General features: G+C 42.1%; 1 protein-coding gene across 1 annotated transcript in view; it reads left to right on the top strand.

Annotated features, from left to right (window-relative positions):
* Positions 1 to 16,877, top strand: part of LOC134355365 (uncharacterized) — a 45,202-nt gene that overhangs the window by 3,692 nt on the left and 24,633 nt on the right. The window contains exon 2 of the mRNA XM_063065145.1: positions 13,344 to 13,664. Coding sequence (XP_062921215.1) covers positions 13,344 to 13,664 — 321 coding nt within the window. The remainder of the gene's footprint in view (positions 1 to 13,343; positions 13,665 to 16,877) is intronic.

Raw genomic sequence — 16,877 nt, 5'->3', positions numbered from 1 at the left:
ATGAAATATAATACAAATGTTGTCTTGTGGTACTGCTTTTGTGTCGTGTTGGTATGAAAATGTGAATAAATTTCACATAAAACATATTTAGGAAGCCCTCTGGAATGCATCCCTATTTTCTCCATTTAAATAATTATTCATATTATGCGATTTCACATTATGCGTTGACTGCGAGAAACATATCCCCCGCATATAACTAGGATAGGGTGTAATCCAGTGTCCTCTCTTGCCTCTTTCTTAACCTTTATATACCCCCCCAAAAAATAACCTTTTGGAATCTTATTTTATTGTCTACTGTGGTATTTCATCTTCTACTCTCTTACAGCTACTTAGGTTGTCCTCAGTTAGATTTTTTCCCTTTTCCCAAACCTCTGGCTTCCCAGAAATCTTTGCCATATTGTATGCCTTCTCTTTTGCTTTTATTCTGCCGGTGACACTCCCTTGTCAGCGACCATTTCCTCATCCTCCCCTTGGTGTCCTTCTTCCTTGGGATGAAATTCTGCTTTCTCCCAGAAACCCCTGTCATTGCTGCTGCACTCTCTTCCGTACTGGGACCCCTTCCAGTCAACTCTGGCCACTACTTTCTTATGCATCTGTGGTTATCCTTGTTCATCACAAGGAGATGTTGGACAGGTTAGAACTTTACTTAGTGCATAGGAGACAGAGAGATTTCATAGAGGTGTATGAAATCATGAGGGGCATTGATAGGGTGAATACATTGTCTTTTTTTTCTCACTTCCGGAGAATCAAGAACTCGAGGCATAAGTTTAAATGGTGAGGGGAGTGATTGAAGAGACACTCAAGGGGCAATTTATATACACGATGCGAAGTATTGATGTGGAATCAGCTGCCAGAGAAAGTGATTGAGGCAGATAAAATAGCAACTTTTAAAAGTTAGTTGGACGGGTACATGGATTGGAAAGGTTTAAAAGGTTAAGGGCCAAACATGACAGTTGGGATGAGGCATTTTGGTTGGCTTGAACCAGTTGGATCAAAGTGCCCCCATCTGTGCTGAATGACTCGATAACTAATACCATTACATTAGATTTCAGTTTCCCTGAAGCTGCATGGTGAAGTCTATCAGATTGTGATCACTGCCTACTAAGGGTTTTATCTCCTTTAGCTCCCTGATAGTCTACCTCTTTACGCAATATCCTGACCTAGACATACCTTTTCCCTTGTGCAATCTACCTTATGTCGCTGTGGAAAGCCAGAAATTTGTTTTCCGGGAGTCTTCTGCCCCCCTGATTTTCCCCAGTCTACTCTTGTGGAAGTCTTCCACGATCATTGTAACATTGCCTTTCTCATGTTCCTTTTCTATCTTCTGGGAGAAAAAGCACATGAGAAGGGCAGTGTTTCTCACATGCCTTTTGTACCCTCATGCTGATTGCTATTCTACGCCCTATACTTAACCCACAAAGATTCTACATCTTCTGATCCTATCATCACTCAGCGCTATGGGTTTAATTTCATCTTTTTTACCGACAGTGCCACTCCTCCCCTCTGCCTTGCCACCTACCTTTTTGATACTGTGATTTAAATGTAATGTAATTCGTATTACTTGTATCCTTATGAATTTTGTATTTGTATTCATGCAATTTATATAATATTAATAAAAGTATTGAAAGAGGAACCGATCCCACACAATGTGAGCCGTTCCTTGGAGGTACCCTCTTCACCATTCTGTGATGTGTGGAAGCAGTTCTTATATGGCCTGCTCCTGCACTCTACACTTCCTTCTCCTTGTCTGCCAATGATATGTGCCCCAGTGATCTGTTGTGCCATCTGGTAGGAGGGGAGATTCCCAGTGAAGTTCTCTGTGCAGGGACCTAGGGTGGAGTCTGTTGATCAGAGCGATCAGAATCAAATTCAGGGTTACTCATTTGACAAGGTCTCACAATGGAGGCTGGTCAAGAAGTTGGTTCAGTCGTTTGGCATTCAAGCTGAGGTAGTAAATTGTTTAAGACATTGGCTTTGTGGGAGAAGCCAGAATGTGGTAGTAGATGGTTGCCTCTCTGACTGGAGACTTGTAACTTGTGGAGTGCCGCAGGGATCGGTGCTAGGTCCTTTGTTGTTTGTCACCTGTATCAACAATCTGAACGATAAAGTGGTTAGATAGATACTTTATCGAACCCAAAGGAAATTGCAATAGCATTACAAGTGCACAGATATACAAATATTAGAAGAGAAGTAAGAAAGAATAAAAAATAAGTTACCTCAACAGATTAACAGGAGGGGAATCATCACTTCCCCTGCTGTAGATTGATTCATTATAGGGCCTAATGGCCAAGGGTAAGAATGACTTCATATAACATTCTTTGGAGCTGCACAGTTGTCTTAGTCTATTACTAAAAGTACTCCTCTGTTCAGCCAAGGCAGCATGCAGAGGGTGAAAAATATTGTCTAGAATTTCCAGGATTTTCCATAGGGTCCTTTGTTATATTCCAGCCTGTAGGGTGTCCAGTTAGATTCCAATAACAAAGCCAGTATTTCTAATCAGTTTATTGTGCCTGTTGGCATCACTCCTGTTGATGCCATTGCCCCAGCACATCACTGCATTGAAGATTGTACTAGTGACCACAGACTGGTAGAACATGTGATGGAGAGGCCTGCTCAAGAAGTAGAGGTGACTCTGGCCCTTCTTGTACATAGCCTCTGTGTTGGTGCTACACTCAGGTCTGTCATCCAGGGGCGCCCCCAGGTACTTGTAAGTCCTCACCATCAATAGTAACAGGGAGGAATGGAGGCTTACTCTTCCTAAAGTCCATCGCCATGTCCTTTGTTTTACTGATGTTGAGCTGCAGATGATTCAGCTTGCACCGTTTGACAAAGTCCTCCATCAGGGCCTTCTATTCATCCTCCCATCCTCCCTTTATACACCCAACTATTGCTGAGTCATCAGAGAATTTCTGCAGAAGACATGACTCAGTGTTGTATCTAAACTGGATCAGCAAATTAATGGATGACATCAAGATTGGATGTGTACGGACAGCGAGGAAGGCTATCGTGGTTTGCAGTGGGATTTGGACCAGCTGGAAAACTGGGCTGAAAAATGGCAGATGGAATTTAATGCAGATAAGCGTGAGGTGTTGTGTAATGAACTGGAATTGAAGAGAGAGCTTAAGGTAAAAGAGCCCTTTGGAGCAAGTGATTGAATTCACCCTGAACTTTGAGAAGGAGAAACTAAAGTCAGATATATCAGTTTTACAGTGGAGTAAATTGATTTACAGAGGCATGAGAGAGGAGTTGTCCAGAATTGATTGGAAAAGAACACTGGCAGAGCGGCAATAGCTGGAATTTCTGGAGCAATTCAGAAGACACAGGATGTATACATCCCAAAGAGGAATAAGTAATCTAAAGGCAAGATGATACAATTGTGGTTAACAAGGGAAGTCAAAGCCAACATAAAAGCCAAAAAGAAGGCATATAATAGAGCAAAGATTAGTAGGAAGTTGGAGGATTGGGAAGCTTTTAAAAACCCAACAGAAGACAACTAAAAATGTCATTAAGAAGGTAAAGATGAAATAGAAAAATAAGCTAGGTAATAATATTAGAGAGGATACCAAAAGTTTCTTCAGATTCATAAAGTGTGAAAGAGAAGTGAGAGTGGATATCGGACCGCTGGAAAACTGCTGGAGAGGTAGTAATGGTGGACAAGGAAATAATGGACAAACTGAATAAGTATTTTGCATCTATTTTCACTGTGGAAGACACTAGCAGTATGGTGGAAGTTCCAGGTGTCAGAGATCATGAATTGGGTAAAGTTACCATTACTAGAGAGAAGGTTCTTGGGAAACTGTAGATAAGTCAACTGAACCAGATGGTGTACACTCCAGTGATCTGAAAGTGGTGACTGAAGAATTGTGGAGGCATTAATTCTGAGCTTTCAAGAATCACTGGATTCTGGAATGGTTCCAGAGGACTGAAAAATTGCAAATGTAACTCCACTCTTCAAGAAGGGAGAGAGGCAGAGGAAATGAAATTATGGGCACATGATAAGGTAGGCCATAGCATTGTTTCCTCAGGGGAAAATCTTGCCTGACAGACCTGTTGGAATTCTTTGAAGAAGTAACAAGCAGGATAGATAAAGGAGAATGTTGTATACTTGGATTTTCAGAAAGCCTTTGACAAGGTGCCACATATGAGGCTGCTTAACAAGCTATGAGCCCATGGTAATACAGAAAAGATTCTACCATGCAGTGGCTGATTGACAGTAGGCAAAGAGTGAGAATAAGGGGAACCTTTTCTTTTTAGCTGTCAGTGACTAGAGTTCCATGGGGTTGGGACAGATTCTTTTTTGATTATATGTCAATGATTTGGATGATGGAAGTGATGGCTTTTTTTGCAAAGTTTGCAGACGATATGAAAATAGGTGGAGGTGCAGGTAGTTGTAATGAAGTAGAGTGGCTACAGAAAGACTAAGATTAGGAGAATGGGCTAAGAAGTGGCAGATAGAATAGTATCGGGAAGTGTATGGTCATGTACTTTGGTAGAAGAGATGAAAGGGATGACTGTTTTCTAAATGGAGAGAAAATACAGAATAGTGAGGTGCAAAGGGACTTGGAAATCCTTGTGCAGGATTTTGTAATGGTTAATTTGCAGGTTTGGACTGTGGTGAGGAAGGCAAATGTGATGTTAGCATTCATTTCAAGGGGACTAGAATATACAAGCAAGGATGTAATGTTGAGACTTCATTAAAGCACTGGTGAGGCCTCACCTGGAGTATTGGGAGCAGTTCTGGGCCCTTTATCTTAGAAAGGATGTGCTGATACTGGAGTGGGTTTACAAGTGGTTTATGAAAATGATTCTGGTATTGGACTGTTTGTCATATGAAGAGCATTTGGTGGCTCTGGGCTGTATTCACTGGAATTTAGAAGAATGAGGGGTGACCTCATTGAAACCTATCAAATGGTGAAAGGCCTTGATAGAGTGAACATGGAGAGAATGTTTCCTATGATGGGAGAGTCCAAGACCAGAGGATTCAGCCACAGAATAGAGAGGCATCCTTTTATAATTAGATTAGATTAGATTCAACTTCATCGTCATTGTGCCGAGTACAGATATGCATTGAAATGCATTTAGCATCTGACCAGAAATGCAAAGAATAGTGTTGTTTACAAAATAACTGCGAATAAAAAAAGTGCTACAGCACACAAATATAAAAGTACTGAGACAGTACAATATGGATGCAATACTGCTTAGCACTGTGATGAGAGGTTCAGCAGTGTCACAGCCTTAGGAAAGAAGCTCTTCCTGTGCCTGCTGGTACGGGAGCGGAGGCTCCTGTAGTGCCTACCAGATGGGAGGAGAGTAAAAAGTCCATGGTTAGGATGAGATGCATCCCTGATAATGTTTTTCGCCCTGCGCAGGCAGCATTTATGGTACATGTTCTCAATAGTGGGCAGTTGGGTGGTGATAATCCACTGCGCAGTTTTCACCACACGCTGGAGTGCTTTGCGGTTGGATATGGGACAATTGCCATACCACACTGAGATGCATTTGGTGAGTATGCTCTCAATGGTACAGCGGTAAAAGTCCGTCAGTATCCTGGGACAGAAGTGAGCTTTCTTGATGCTCAGCAGGAAATAAAGGCGCTGTTGCGCCTTTTTGATCAGGATGGAGGAGTTCAGGGACCAGGTGAGCTCCTCGGAAATGTGGACACCAAGGAATTTGAAGCTTGATACACACCGTTGATGTAGATGGGGACGTGAGTGTGACTCCTGGCATGCCTGAAGTCCACAATGATCTCCTTGGTCTTCTGGGTGTTAAGGGCCAGATTGTTGTCGGAGATGAGGAGGAATTTCTTTAGCCGGAGAGTAGTGAATCTGTAGAATTCTTTGCCACGGGCAGCTGTGGAGGCCAAGTCTTATGTATATTTGAGACAGAGGTTGATAGATACTTGATTAGTCAGGCCGTGAAGGGATATGGGGAGAAGGCAGGAGATTGGGGCTGAGAGGAAAATTGGATCAGCCATGACGAAATGCCAGAGAAGATTTTGTTAGGCCAAATGCCTAAATTCTACTCCTATGCCTTATGGTGTTATTGCATTGCACTTTGGGAGGACCAACCAGAGTAGGTCTACACAGTGAATGGTAGGGCACTGAGGAGTGTGGTAGAACAAAGGGATCTGGGAATACAGGTTCATAATTCATTGAGAGTGGCGGCACAGGTAGATAGGGTTGTAAAGAAATCTTCTGGCACATTGGCCTTCGTAAATCAAAGGATTGAGTGCAGGAGATGAGATGTTATGCTGAAGTTGTAAAATACATTGGTGAGGTTAAGTGGAGTATTGTGTGCAGCTTTGGTCACCCTCCTACAGCAAAGATGTAAATAAGGTTGAAAGACTACAGAGAAAATTTACAAGGATGTTGCTCGTACTGGAGGACCTGAGTTATAAGGAAAGATTGCATAGGTTAAGGCTTTATTCCTTGGACTGTAGAAGATTAAGAAGGGACTTGATAAAGGTATACAAAATTATGAAGGGTATAGCGAGGGTAAATGTAAGCAGTCTTTTTCCACTGAGTTTGGGAGGGACTACAACCAGAAGTCATGGGTTCAGGGTAAAAGTTGAAAAGTTTAAGAGGAACATGAGGGGAAACTTCTTCATTCAGAGGGTTTTAGAGAGTGGAACGAGCTGCCAGCACAAGTGGCGAATACAAGCTCATTTTCAACATTTAAGAGATAGCTACATGGATGGTGGGAGTATTGAGGGCTAGGGTCCTAGTGCAGGCTGATGGGAGTAGGCAGTTTAAATGTTTTGGCACAGGCTAGACGGGTGAAGAACCTGTTTCTGTTTCGTGCTTTTCTACGGCTATGGTTCATTCATTATGCGCTGTCTCATATCATGGGCATGGCGCTCATGGTCAAAGAACATGATTTTTCTTGGTAAATTTTTCTACTGAAGCGGTTTGTCATTGCTGTCTGCTGTGCAGTGTCTTTACAAGTTGGGTGAACCCAGCTATTGTCAATACTCATCAGAGATTGTCTGCCTGGAGTCAGTGGTCACAAAAGTACGACTTGTGATATACACCAGCTGCTCATACAACCATCCGCCACCAATTAGGTTTATTATCATTGACAAATGTTGTGAAATCTATTGTTTAGTGGTAGCAGTATTGTGCAAGGCGTGTACTGCTGCCATGATACAACAATTTTTTTAGATTATGAAGACACGCAGTCCTCTTTTATTGTCATTTAGTAATGCATGCATTAAGCAATGATACAATATTTCCTCTGGTGTGATATCACAAAACACAGGACAGACCAAGACTGAAAAAACTTAACAAAACCACGTAATTGTAGCATATAGTTACAACAGTGCAACAATACCATAACTTGATGAAGAACAGTCCATGAGCACAGTAAAGTTCAAAGTCTCTCAAATGTCCCACATCTCACGCAGATGGGAGAAGGAAGAAAAACTCTCCCTGCCATGCCCGACCACAGTCCAACTCTGAGTCGCCCAAAAACTTCGAGCCTCTGATCAGCTGTCCGACACCGAGTACCGAGCACCATCTCTATCTGAGCGATTCGACCTCAATCTCGGTCGCCAACAGCAGGCAAAGCCGGGGATTTTGAGGCCTTCCCTCTGGAAGTTTCACGATCGCGCAGTAACGACAGCAGCAAACGGGCGTTTCAGAAATTTCTCCAGATGTTCCTCTGTGCTTTCACGTCTGTCTCCATCAAATTAGAATTGTCCACGGCCCCTATTTAACGGATACGATATCATTTTCACCGGAGGGCTGCGCACGCGCGGCCTCCTGCCAACTACGCTAAATTACAAATAGTAAACTGTGCCAAAGAGGAATAGTAAGGTATTGTTACTGGGTTCATGAATGTTTCAGAAATCTGATGGTGGAAAGGAAGAAACTGTTCCTGAAACAAAGATTGGGTGTGTTCAGGTAGTAACACAAAGGGATCGTGTTCCAGATGGTGAGGGTCCTTAATAATGGTTCCCACTGTCTGTTCTCAATGATGGGGAAGGTTGTGTCCATAATGGAGCTGCTGTGTCTACAGTCCTCTGCAGATTCTTTTGATCCTGCACAATTGACCTTCTATACCAGAGGATGATGTAACCAGGCAGAATGTTTTCCGCTGGTCCTCTGTGGAACTCTGCAGTTGATGTTGTGACTCATCAGCTGTGGGTTGTCTTTGCAACTTTCAAGTGTCCATGCTTCATACCGATGTGGAGAGCGAGAGGCTACAGCCCCATTTGTTTATTTACTGGGGCTGCTCCTCAAGGTCCAGTCACAGTTCAGCCTCAATTCCAGATATTTGGGCACAGAGTGTGAAGGGAGGCTAGTCATTTGAGGTATCTCCTCATTGGTTTGCTCCTGGCGTGAATTCAAGGTCTTGAAAGTCGGCAGTCTAGGGTTCTGTCCAAGAAGAATGTCTGCCCTGCTTCACTCACCCCTGCTTCACTCCCACAATCAATGGACTCACTTTCAAGGATTTTTCATTGCACATTCTTGATATTTATTGTTTATTATTATTGTTATTATTAATTTATTTTTGTATTTGCATGGCTTGGTGACTTGGTTGAATGTCCAAGTTGGTGCTGCCTTTCATAGATTCTATTATGGATTTGTTGAGTATGCCTGCAAGATAGTATATGGTGACATATATGTACTTGGATAATAAATTTACTTTGAACTTAATGCATTAAACTTCGTAAACCTACTTTATCTCCTATATTTTGAACTGCGCTCTGAAACTGTAGAATTTAATACCTAAAAACAATAAGGGATGCAGACTCAGTTGACACTTTTAAATGCCAGCTCAAAACCTAGTTATTGAACCTTGCTTTCAACTAACATCTTCTTGTACACGCTGGAATTAAGGAGATTCAGGGGGGATCTGATTGAGATATATAAGATTATTAAGGGATTGGACAAGATAGAGGCAGGAAATATGATCCAGATGTTGGGAGAGTCCAGTACTAGAGGGTATGGTTTAAGAATAAGGGATAGGTCATTTAGGACAGAGCTGAGGAGGAACTTCTTCTCCCAGAGAGTTGTGGAGGTGTGGAACGCGCTGCCTCAGAAGGCAGTGGAGGCCAATTCTCTGGATACTTTCAAGAAGGAGCTAGATAGGTATCTTATGGCTAGGGGAATCAAGGGTTATGGGGACAAGGCAGGAACCAGGTATTGATAGTAGATGATCAGCCATGATCTCAGAATGGTGGTGCAGGCTCGAAGGGCCGAATGGTCTACTTCTGCACCTATTGTCTATTTTTTATCTTCATGGTTAATTTACTTAGTTATTTTTAATTTTAATTTTATGTTATATTCATGTTCACAGTTTATCCCATTGTAGAGCACTTTGAACAATGTTGTCTGTGTGAAAGTGCTCCTTAGGTAAGTAATTATTATTTTTGCTAAGCAAAAATAGCACAGGGAGACCCAGAATGAAACTCCTTCACTCGCCTACATAGGCCGATTGTGGAGGTGGTCCTTTCTGCTTATACTGACGACAGACTCCATGTGATCTGAGACTCCTTTGATAGATGGTGAATGCACAAGTGCCTGGAGGCCTTTTCAGCCATCTCCTTTATCTGGGGGTCTTCCTGAATCCAGCTGAGGCAGCCCAACCAGCAAATTGCCAGGAGATAGAAGTCACCACTCAGTGTGGGTGCTGGATGGACTGCTATGAGTGCTTTCTCACGGGCCAAACACTGGCGATATGAGTCGTGGAGCTTTACTGCATGGAAGCAGCCCAACATGTCCATTGTCACTCTGCTTCCTCCCTGAGTTCATTCTATTTGGCCCAAATCCCTCTGAACCCTTGCTATCCGTGTACCTGTCCAAATGGTTTTTAAATGTTGTAACTGTACCCACCTTTTCTGCTTTCTCTGACAGTTCATTCCATGTATCCATCACTCACGGTTTGAAAAACCTGCCTCTGAATAATCCTCCTTTCACCTTAAACCTCTGCCCTCTAGATTTTTACTCCCCTACCCTGGGGAAAAGTATGTGATTATTCATCCTGTGTTCCTCAAGATTTTTCCATACCATTTCAAAGTAGAATTAGGACATTAATGTCATGGCGGAATTTGGTTTCCTCTGTCTCCCGTGATCACTGTAATGTTGCCTTATGTCCTGGTGTATTATACACCACATCCAGACTACTACTCAGAGGCTTGTGCACAACTTCCGTCGGTTTTTACTTTTGTAGTTCCTCAACTCTAACCACAAGGATTCTACATCCTCCAATCCTATATTGTTTCTTACGATTGCTTTAAATTCAATTTCAACTAACAGGTCCACCACCCCCCCCCCCCGCCCGCCCCCCGCCACCTATATGCCTGGCTTTTCAATGAGATGCATATCCTGAGATGTTCTGCTCCCACCTCTGATCCTCTTTCAGCCATGTTACTGTGATGTTCATGACATTGTACCCACCGGCTTTGATCTGCACCGTAAACTAATTGATCTTGTGTGCGTTCAAATACACGTACAGTATATCTATAATGTCAACCTTCAGACTCCTCTCCTCCAGCAGGGTAAAAAAAAAAAGACAGGTTGTTTTGTCTTTCATTATAACTTGAGCACTCCGGCCCTGGTAACATCCTAGGATGTTATACGGTATATAGCATCCAGAAGATCTTAAAGGAGCAATGCCTCAAAAAGTTGGTGTCCATTTTGAAATGTCCCCATTACCCAGGACATGCCCTGTTCTCATTGTTACCATGAGGAAGGAGGTACAGAAGCCTAAAGGCACACCTTCAACCATTCAGGAACAGCTACTTCCCCTCAGCAGTCAGATTTCTGAATAGACATTGAATCCATGAACACTACCTGACTATTTGTTTTTTTGCTCTGCTTATTTAGCTTAATCCTTGTGGTATATATATGTGTGTGTGTGTGTGTGTGTGTATATATTTCAGTTTTTTCTCTCTATTAACATGTATCGCAATGTTCTGCTGCCTCAGAGTTAACTAATTTCACGACATATTCTGGTGATATTAAACCCAATTCTGATTCTGATCTGATAGTACGTACCCTGTAGTTTGTGAGGGAGAAGATAAAATCAGTTGTTTAATTTTCAGGTTGAGTTGCTGGTAAGGATGAAAAATGCAATGTTTGCAATCATTTTGTGAGAACCAGAATATAAAATCAAGAATGTAAAGCTGAGGCTTTAGAAGTCACTGGTCAGACCACACTTGCTGTACTGTGAGGGGTTTTGGTCCCCTGATCGAATAAAAGATGTGCTGGCATTGGAGAGGGTCCAGAGGAAGTTCGTGAGAATTATCTCAGGAATGAAAGTTCTTCCAGGGTTGTATCTCTCATCACTATAGGTCTATTGCTGGTGCAGTTTATCCTCATCTCTTCCATTTTATCTACGTTTGGTCTTAGACCCAGCATGGTGGAGTTAGTGGTCAAGAGTGCTGATCTCTCTTACATCTGTTGGTTAGAGTGAGACAGTAGGGTGATGTCATCTGCAAACTCAGTCATCAAGTTGCCACATAGTGCACTGGATTCCATTTTATTTTTCACCTGTTGTCTGTTTCATAGTCCTGCTTATTGCCAACAGGAACAGGAAAGGACCCAAACATCCCAGCTTCACCCCAGTGTTGACATTGAAGCTTTCTGCCAGTTTTCCCAGATGTATGACTTTGCATGACATGTTGTAGGAGTTCCTAAAGATATTGACAAATTTCTGCAGTATTCCATAGTGTTTCATCAGTTTCCATGTTAAGTATTGAAGGTTTTGTCAAAGTTGATGTCAAGAGAAGTATTCCATTCGATTGGCTGTTCTATCATTATTCTTAAGGTAGCTGTCTGGTCTGTGTAGGAGTGATTTTTCCTAAAGCCTGCTTGCTGGTCCCTTAATATTGTGTCAACAGCTTGTTGAAGGTGTTGCAGAATAATTCTGTTTAGTACCTTTCTGACCACAGATGTTAAGGATATACCTCTGTAGTTTTCATTTTCTCATACATCACCTTTCTTTGGATGCTTGATGATACTAACATGTAGAGGAGAGAAGTTGAGGCCAAAATTAGATAATGTGGACACTGTTGGTCCACCCTTGAGAAACTGCTTCAGAAAGAAGGATGATGGAGATGGGGGTTGGGAGTCATCGATGGCCTCTGCTCTACCTGGAGCTAAGGGTCAAAGAAGATGAAAGGGTTAATGTTTGATGGCTTTGGGCCTGTACATTTTGAGAATGATGTGTGTGGCGAGGGGGGGGAAGTTGGTGGAATCTCATTGAAAACCTATTGAATATTGAAAGACCCATATAAATGGACATAGAGAGAATGTTTCCATATAGCGGGGAGACTCTTTGACCAGATGACACAGCCTCAAAACACAATGATGTCCCTTCAGAACAGAAATACCCCTCCTTATTCCATTTCTTCCATTGTCCTCTGTCCTCTCCTATCAGACTCCTTCGCCAGCTCTTTTCCTTTCCTCACCCACTGTCTTCATCTATCATCTTCAAGCTATTTCTCCATCCCTTCCCCCACCTTTTTATTCTTTTTATTCAGATATGTTTTTCCTTCCTTCCGAGATGAAGAGAGCTCAAAATACTGACTTTTTATTCATTTCTGTAGATGCTGTCTGACTTGCTGAGTTCCTCTCACATTTTGTGTGTGTTGCAAAGGAACGTGACCACAAACTCCTCTTTACTACTGCAAAGCCGGTCGGATGGGTTTTCCATCAGAAACCTGTGAGCAGATACTGGCTGACAGAGAAACAGCAGAGTACTGCCTGAATCACGATTCAGCTCTGCAGACAAAAAGCTACAGAAAGCTAATACCAAACATACTGCAAGTTTCTAAAAGTTAAAAAAGAGGTGATTATTCGAACATAAAGCTGAAAGTTCAAGGAAAAGCGCAATTAAAAAAAAACAAATTTAGACACGAATCTAACAATGTCACTGTGAAGAACCAGTGGTCAGGGTCAGCCAAGAGGACCGGTGCCACGGTCGACCTCTGCAGAAGGACAGGGTGGACGAGCTTCATTCTGTACATGACCTGTGCACTGGGAGTGGGTGAAGGGACAGTGTCGATGGTGGTTCCTGCATTCCCTCATTGTGTTCACTCTCTCCAAACACCATAACCACCTTTTCTCCAGACTGGATCCCATTTGCCATGTCTGTGCTCTGCTGTCATGACCATCGATATCTGGCTGCAGGCTGCAACTCCCTTCCTCAGGGGCGGGTGTGGAGAGTCTTCACTCTGTTCCCCCATGGGCTCACTGTGTGATGCAGGAACTATGTGCTGGGACACTCAGGGTCAGAAGCCAGATGAAGAGCCTGCTCCTGTATCTGTGGTCCTCTGGGCTCTGATTCATCTAAAGTCACTGAGTTCACCTGCTGACTGTCTCCTTTTGTCTCCTCAGCTGGGACTGGGGCTTCCCCTACCACTGTGAATGGAACTTGGGGACAGTCGGTCTTCTTACCTCCTGGGCTCCAATTCGGACCGGACGTTGTTGAGGTTGTGTGGAGACTGTTAACACCCAGAAGGAAGATAGTGACATATTCAAACAAGATCAGTGACTATTACGGTGCTGAGGAGTACAAGCGCCGGATAACTTTTCATCCCGGGAACTTCAGTCTGGAAATCCGTGATCTACAGATAGAGGACATTGGTGATTATGAGGTGACTGTTACAACAAGTTCAGGAGCACAGACTCAGAACAAAATGCGACTGAAGGTGTGCGGTGAGTGAGATGCCATGGAGGGGCCTGGGTTTCATCAGTTCCTGAAATGTCCCTAGTTAATGGGCGAGGGGTGATCCTGTGTGCTCCCCTGTTTTCTGAATCCTACTGTCTGTCTGCATCCAGAGCTGGGCTCATGGTCCCAGTGTAGTGTGGCTGAGTCAGTGTGAGGCTGGAGGACACACTCACCACATCTGTGGAGACTGGACCAGAGACTGAAGCATCGAACTGTCAGTGGGGAGCCTTGTGACTCCGATGCTGGAGGGGATGAGCAGATTGAGAAGGGGGAACAGGAGAAAGGCCGATCTGGTGGGAGGGACGGATGACTGGATCCCACTGTATCCTGTCAAAGGCCTGGTCTGTCATGTTCAGGGATCCCATTTTCCCAGGGTACTGCTTGTTAATTCCCTAGCCTGAGGTCTGAGCTCAGCAAGGTGTTTATTCCTCAGCCTTCGTGCTGTGCTGAGTGAGACCCTGTGTATTCATTACACTGAATGTAGTGTCCCAGTGAGTGACACAGTATACGGACACAACAGCACACTCACACACAGCAGTATGGTTCCTGACTCACCCTAACAGTAATATAAAATTCACAATTATCTCACTCAGCAACGTCTGTCTGAGAAATCTCCTCCACCCCAGGTTTAACAGGTCCCATTGGAGGGAGGAGAATGTCAGAACGTGGGGAATGGAACATCACGGGAACAGCTCCTCAGCTCATGATGTGCTGCCAAACTCATTGCTAATGGAAACCAGTTAAGCTAATCCCTTCTGACTGTTCGTGCTCCATATGCCTTTATTCTCTACACATTCATGTGTGTATGTACAGCCTCTCAAAAATCTCTCTGGCCTTTGCCTCTATCACAACTCCCGGCAGCCCATTTCAGGCTCCCACCACTCTGTGTGTAAAGAAAAACTTGCCCTGCACATCTCCTTTGAATTCACCCCTGTCACTGTAAATGCACCATCTCTGGCATTAGCCACTTTTTAAATGATTTTTAAAAATTTTATTGAGATACTGTGGGCAATAGGCCCCTCCGGGACTTTGAGACTCGCAGCCCAGCGATTCCCCCAATTGTAACCCAGCCTAATCACAGGACAATTTATAATGACCGATTAACCATCCAATCGGTACGTGTTTGGACTGTGGGGGAAAACCAGAGCACGCAGAGGAATCCCACGTGGACACGGGGAGAATGTACAAACTCCTTACGGGCAGTGGGAATTCAACCTGGTTCACTGGTATTGTAAAGTGTTGTGCTAACCACTAAGCTATCATGCCACCCCTGGGAAAAAAGTCCTGTCTGTCTATCATCTGTGTCCTTTAAAATGTTATAAACTTGTATCAGGTCAATCCTCAACCTCCGGCACTCAGAGGAAACAACCCAAATATGTCCAAACTTTTCTTCCAGCACATGCCCTGTAATCCAGGCACCGAGATGGTAAATGTCTGTTCCCTCTCCAAAGCCTTCACATTCTTCCTTTAATGGGGTGGCTGGAAATGAATGCAATACTCCAGATGTGGCCTAATTAGAATTTTCAAAGATGTAGCATAACTTCTTGCCTTTTGAACTCAGTGCCTCGACTGATGAGGACAAGCATGTAAAATCCCCTTTTTTTTAAATGTAATTTTTATTAAATTTTCAAAATGAATACATGGAAAGATAATATCTACCCTACCCCCCCCCCCCCGTATGTAGTCCTACCTAAAAAGAAAAGAAAGAAAAAAAAAGAACCGCCTGGGTATTGGGAGGTTTCCACATGCTCCATGGGATTCAAAATAAATTTAGTATACTTATTCGTTAGTTTCCCCAAGGGACCAAGATCTTTATCGGAGCAATTAAATATGCCATCCTATCTTTTGTAAATAAGGGCGCCAGATATTCAAGAATGTTTCATATTTATCTCTTAAATTATAAGTAATTTTTTTGAGTGGAATAGAACTAGCCATTTCATTGTTCCAACGATTCATACTTAAATACGAATCAAATTTCCAAGTCACAGCTATAGTCTTCTTAGCTACTGCCAATGCAATTTTTATAAATTTTTTTTGATACTTATTCAATTTAAGTTTTGGCTTTATCCCTTCAATATCACCTAGTAGAAATAATACAGGGTTATGTGGAAGTTGAGTTCCAGTAATTTGTTCCAATAAGACTCTTAAATTTATCCAAAAGGGTTGAATTTTAAAACAAGACCAAGTAGAATGTAAAAAAGTACCAATTTCCTGATTACACCGAAAGCATTTATCGGATAGATTTGAATTTAATCTATTTATTTTTTGTGGTGTAATATTATTGGTGTAAAAAGTTATATTGTACTAATCTAAGTCGAACATTTATTGTATTTGTCATACTGTCAAGGCACAGTCTTGACCAATTTGTTTCATCAATATTAATATTCAGATCTGTTTCCCATTTTTGTTTTGACTTATAGATTCCTTGTTTAATTGTCTGTTTTTGAATCAAATTATACATACAAGAAATAAATTTTTTAATTTTCCCTTTTTGAATTAAAATTTCAATTTCATTAGGTTTTGGCAAAAACATTGTTTGACCCAGCTTGCCTTTTAAATAAGCCCTTAATTGAAGGTAACAAAAGAAAGTGTTATTTGATATTTTATATTTATCCTTTAGTTGTTCAAATGACATCAATATACCTCGTTCATAACAGTCTCCTATAAATCTAATCCCTTTTTGGTACCAATTATATAAAAGTTGATTGTCCATTGTAAAAGAAATAAGCCTGTTTTGAAACAAAGGTCTCGTTGCTAATAAAGATTTCTGTATTTCATTATCAACATTTATCTTATTCCATAGATCAATCAAATGTATTAATATAGGAGATTCTTTCTTTTCCCGTATCCATTTAGATTCCCATTTATGTATAAAATCTTCAGGTCTATTTTCTCCTATCTTGTCTAATTCTATTTTAATCCATGCTGGTTTTCCATCGTCGAAGAAAGATGCAATAAATCTAAGTTGATTTGCTTTATAATAATTCTTAAAGTTTGGAAGTTGTAACCCTCCTAACTCAAATTTACATGTCAATTTTTCCAATGATATTCTTGACATCTTGCCTTTCCAAAGAAATTTTCTCACACATTTATTTAACTCTTGGAAAAAAAATTCTGTGGCAATTGTATTGGTAATGTTTGAAACAAATATTGTAATCTGGGAAATATATTCATTTTTACAACATCGACTCTACCTGCTA

Source organism: Mobula hypostoma, chromosome 13 (assembly GCF_963921235.1).
Source record: "Mobula hypostoma chromosome 13, sMobHyp1.1, whole genome shotgun sequence".
NCBI classification, from domain to species: domain Eukaryota; kingdom Metazoa; phylum Chordata; class Chondrichthyes; order Myliobatiformes; family Myliobatidae; genus Mobula; species Mobula hypostoma.
Note: the sequence above shows the minus strand (reverse complement) of the source record. Positions and strands in the feature narration are given on the sequence as shown.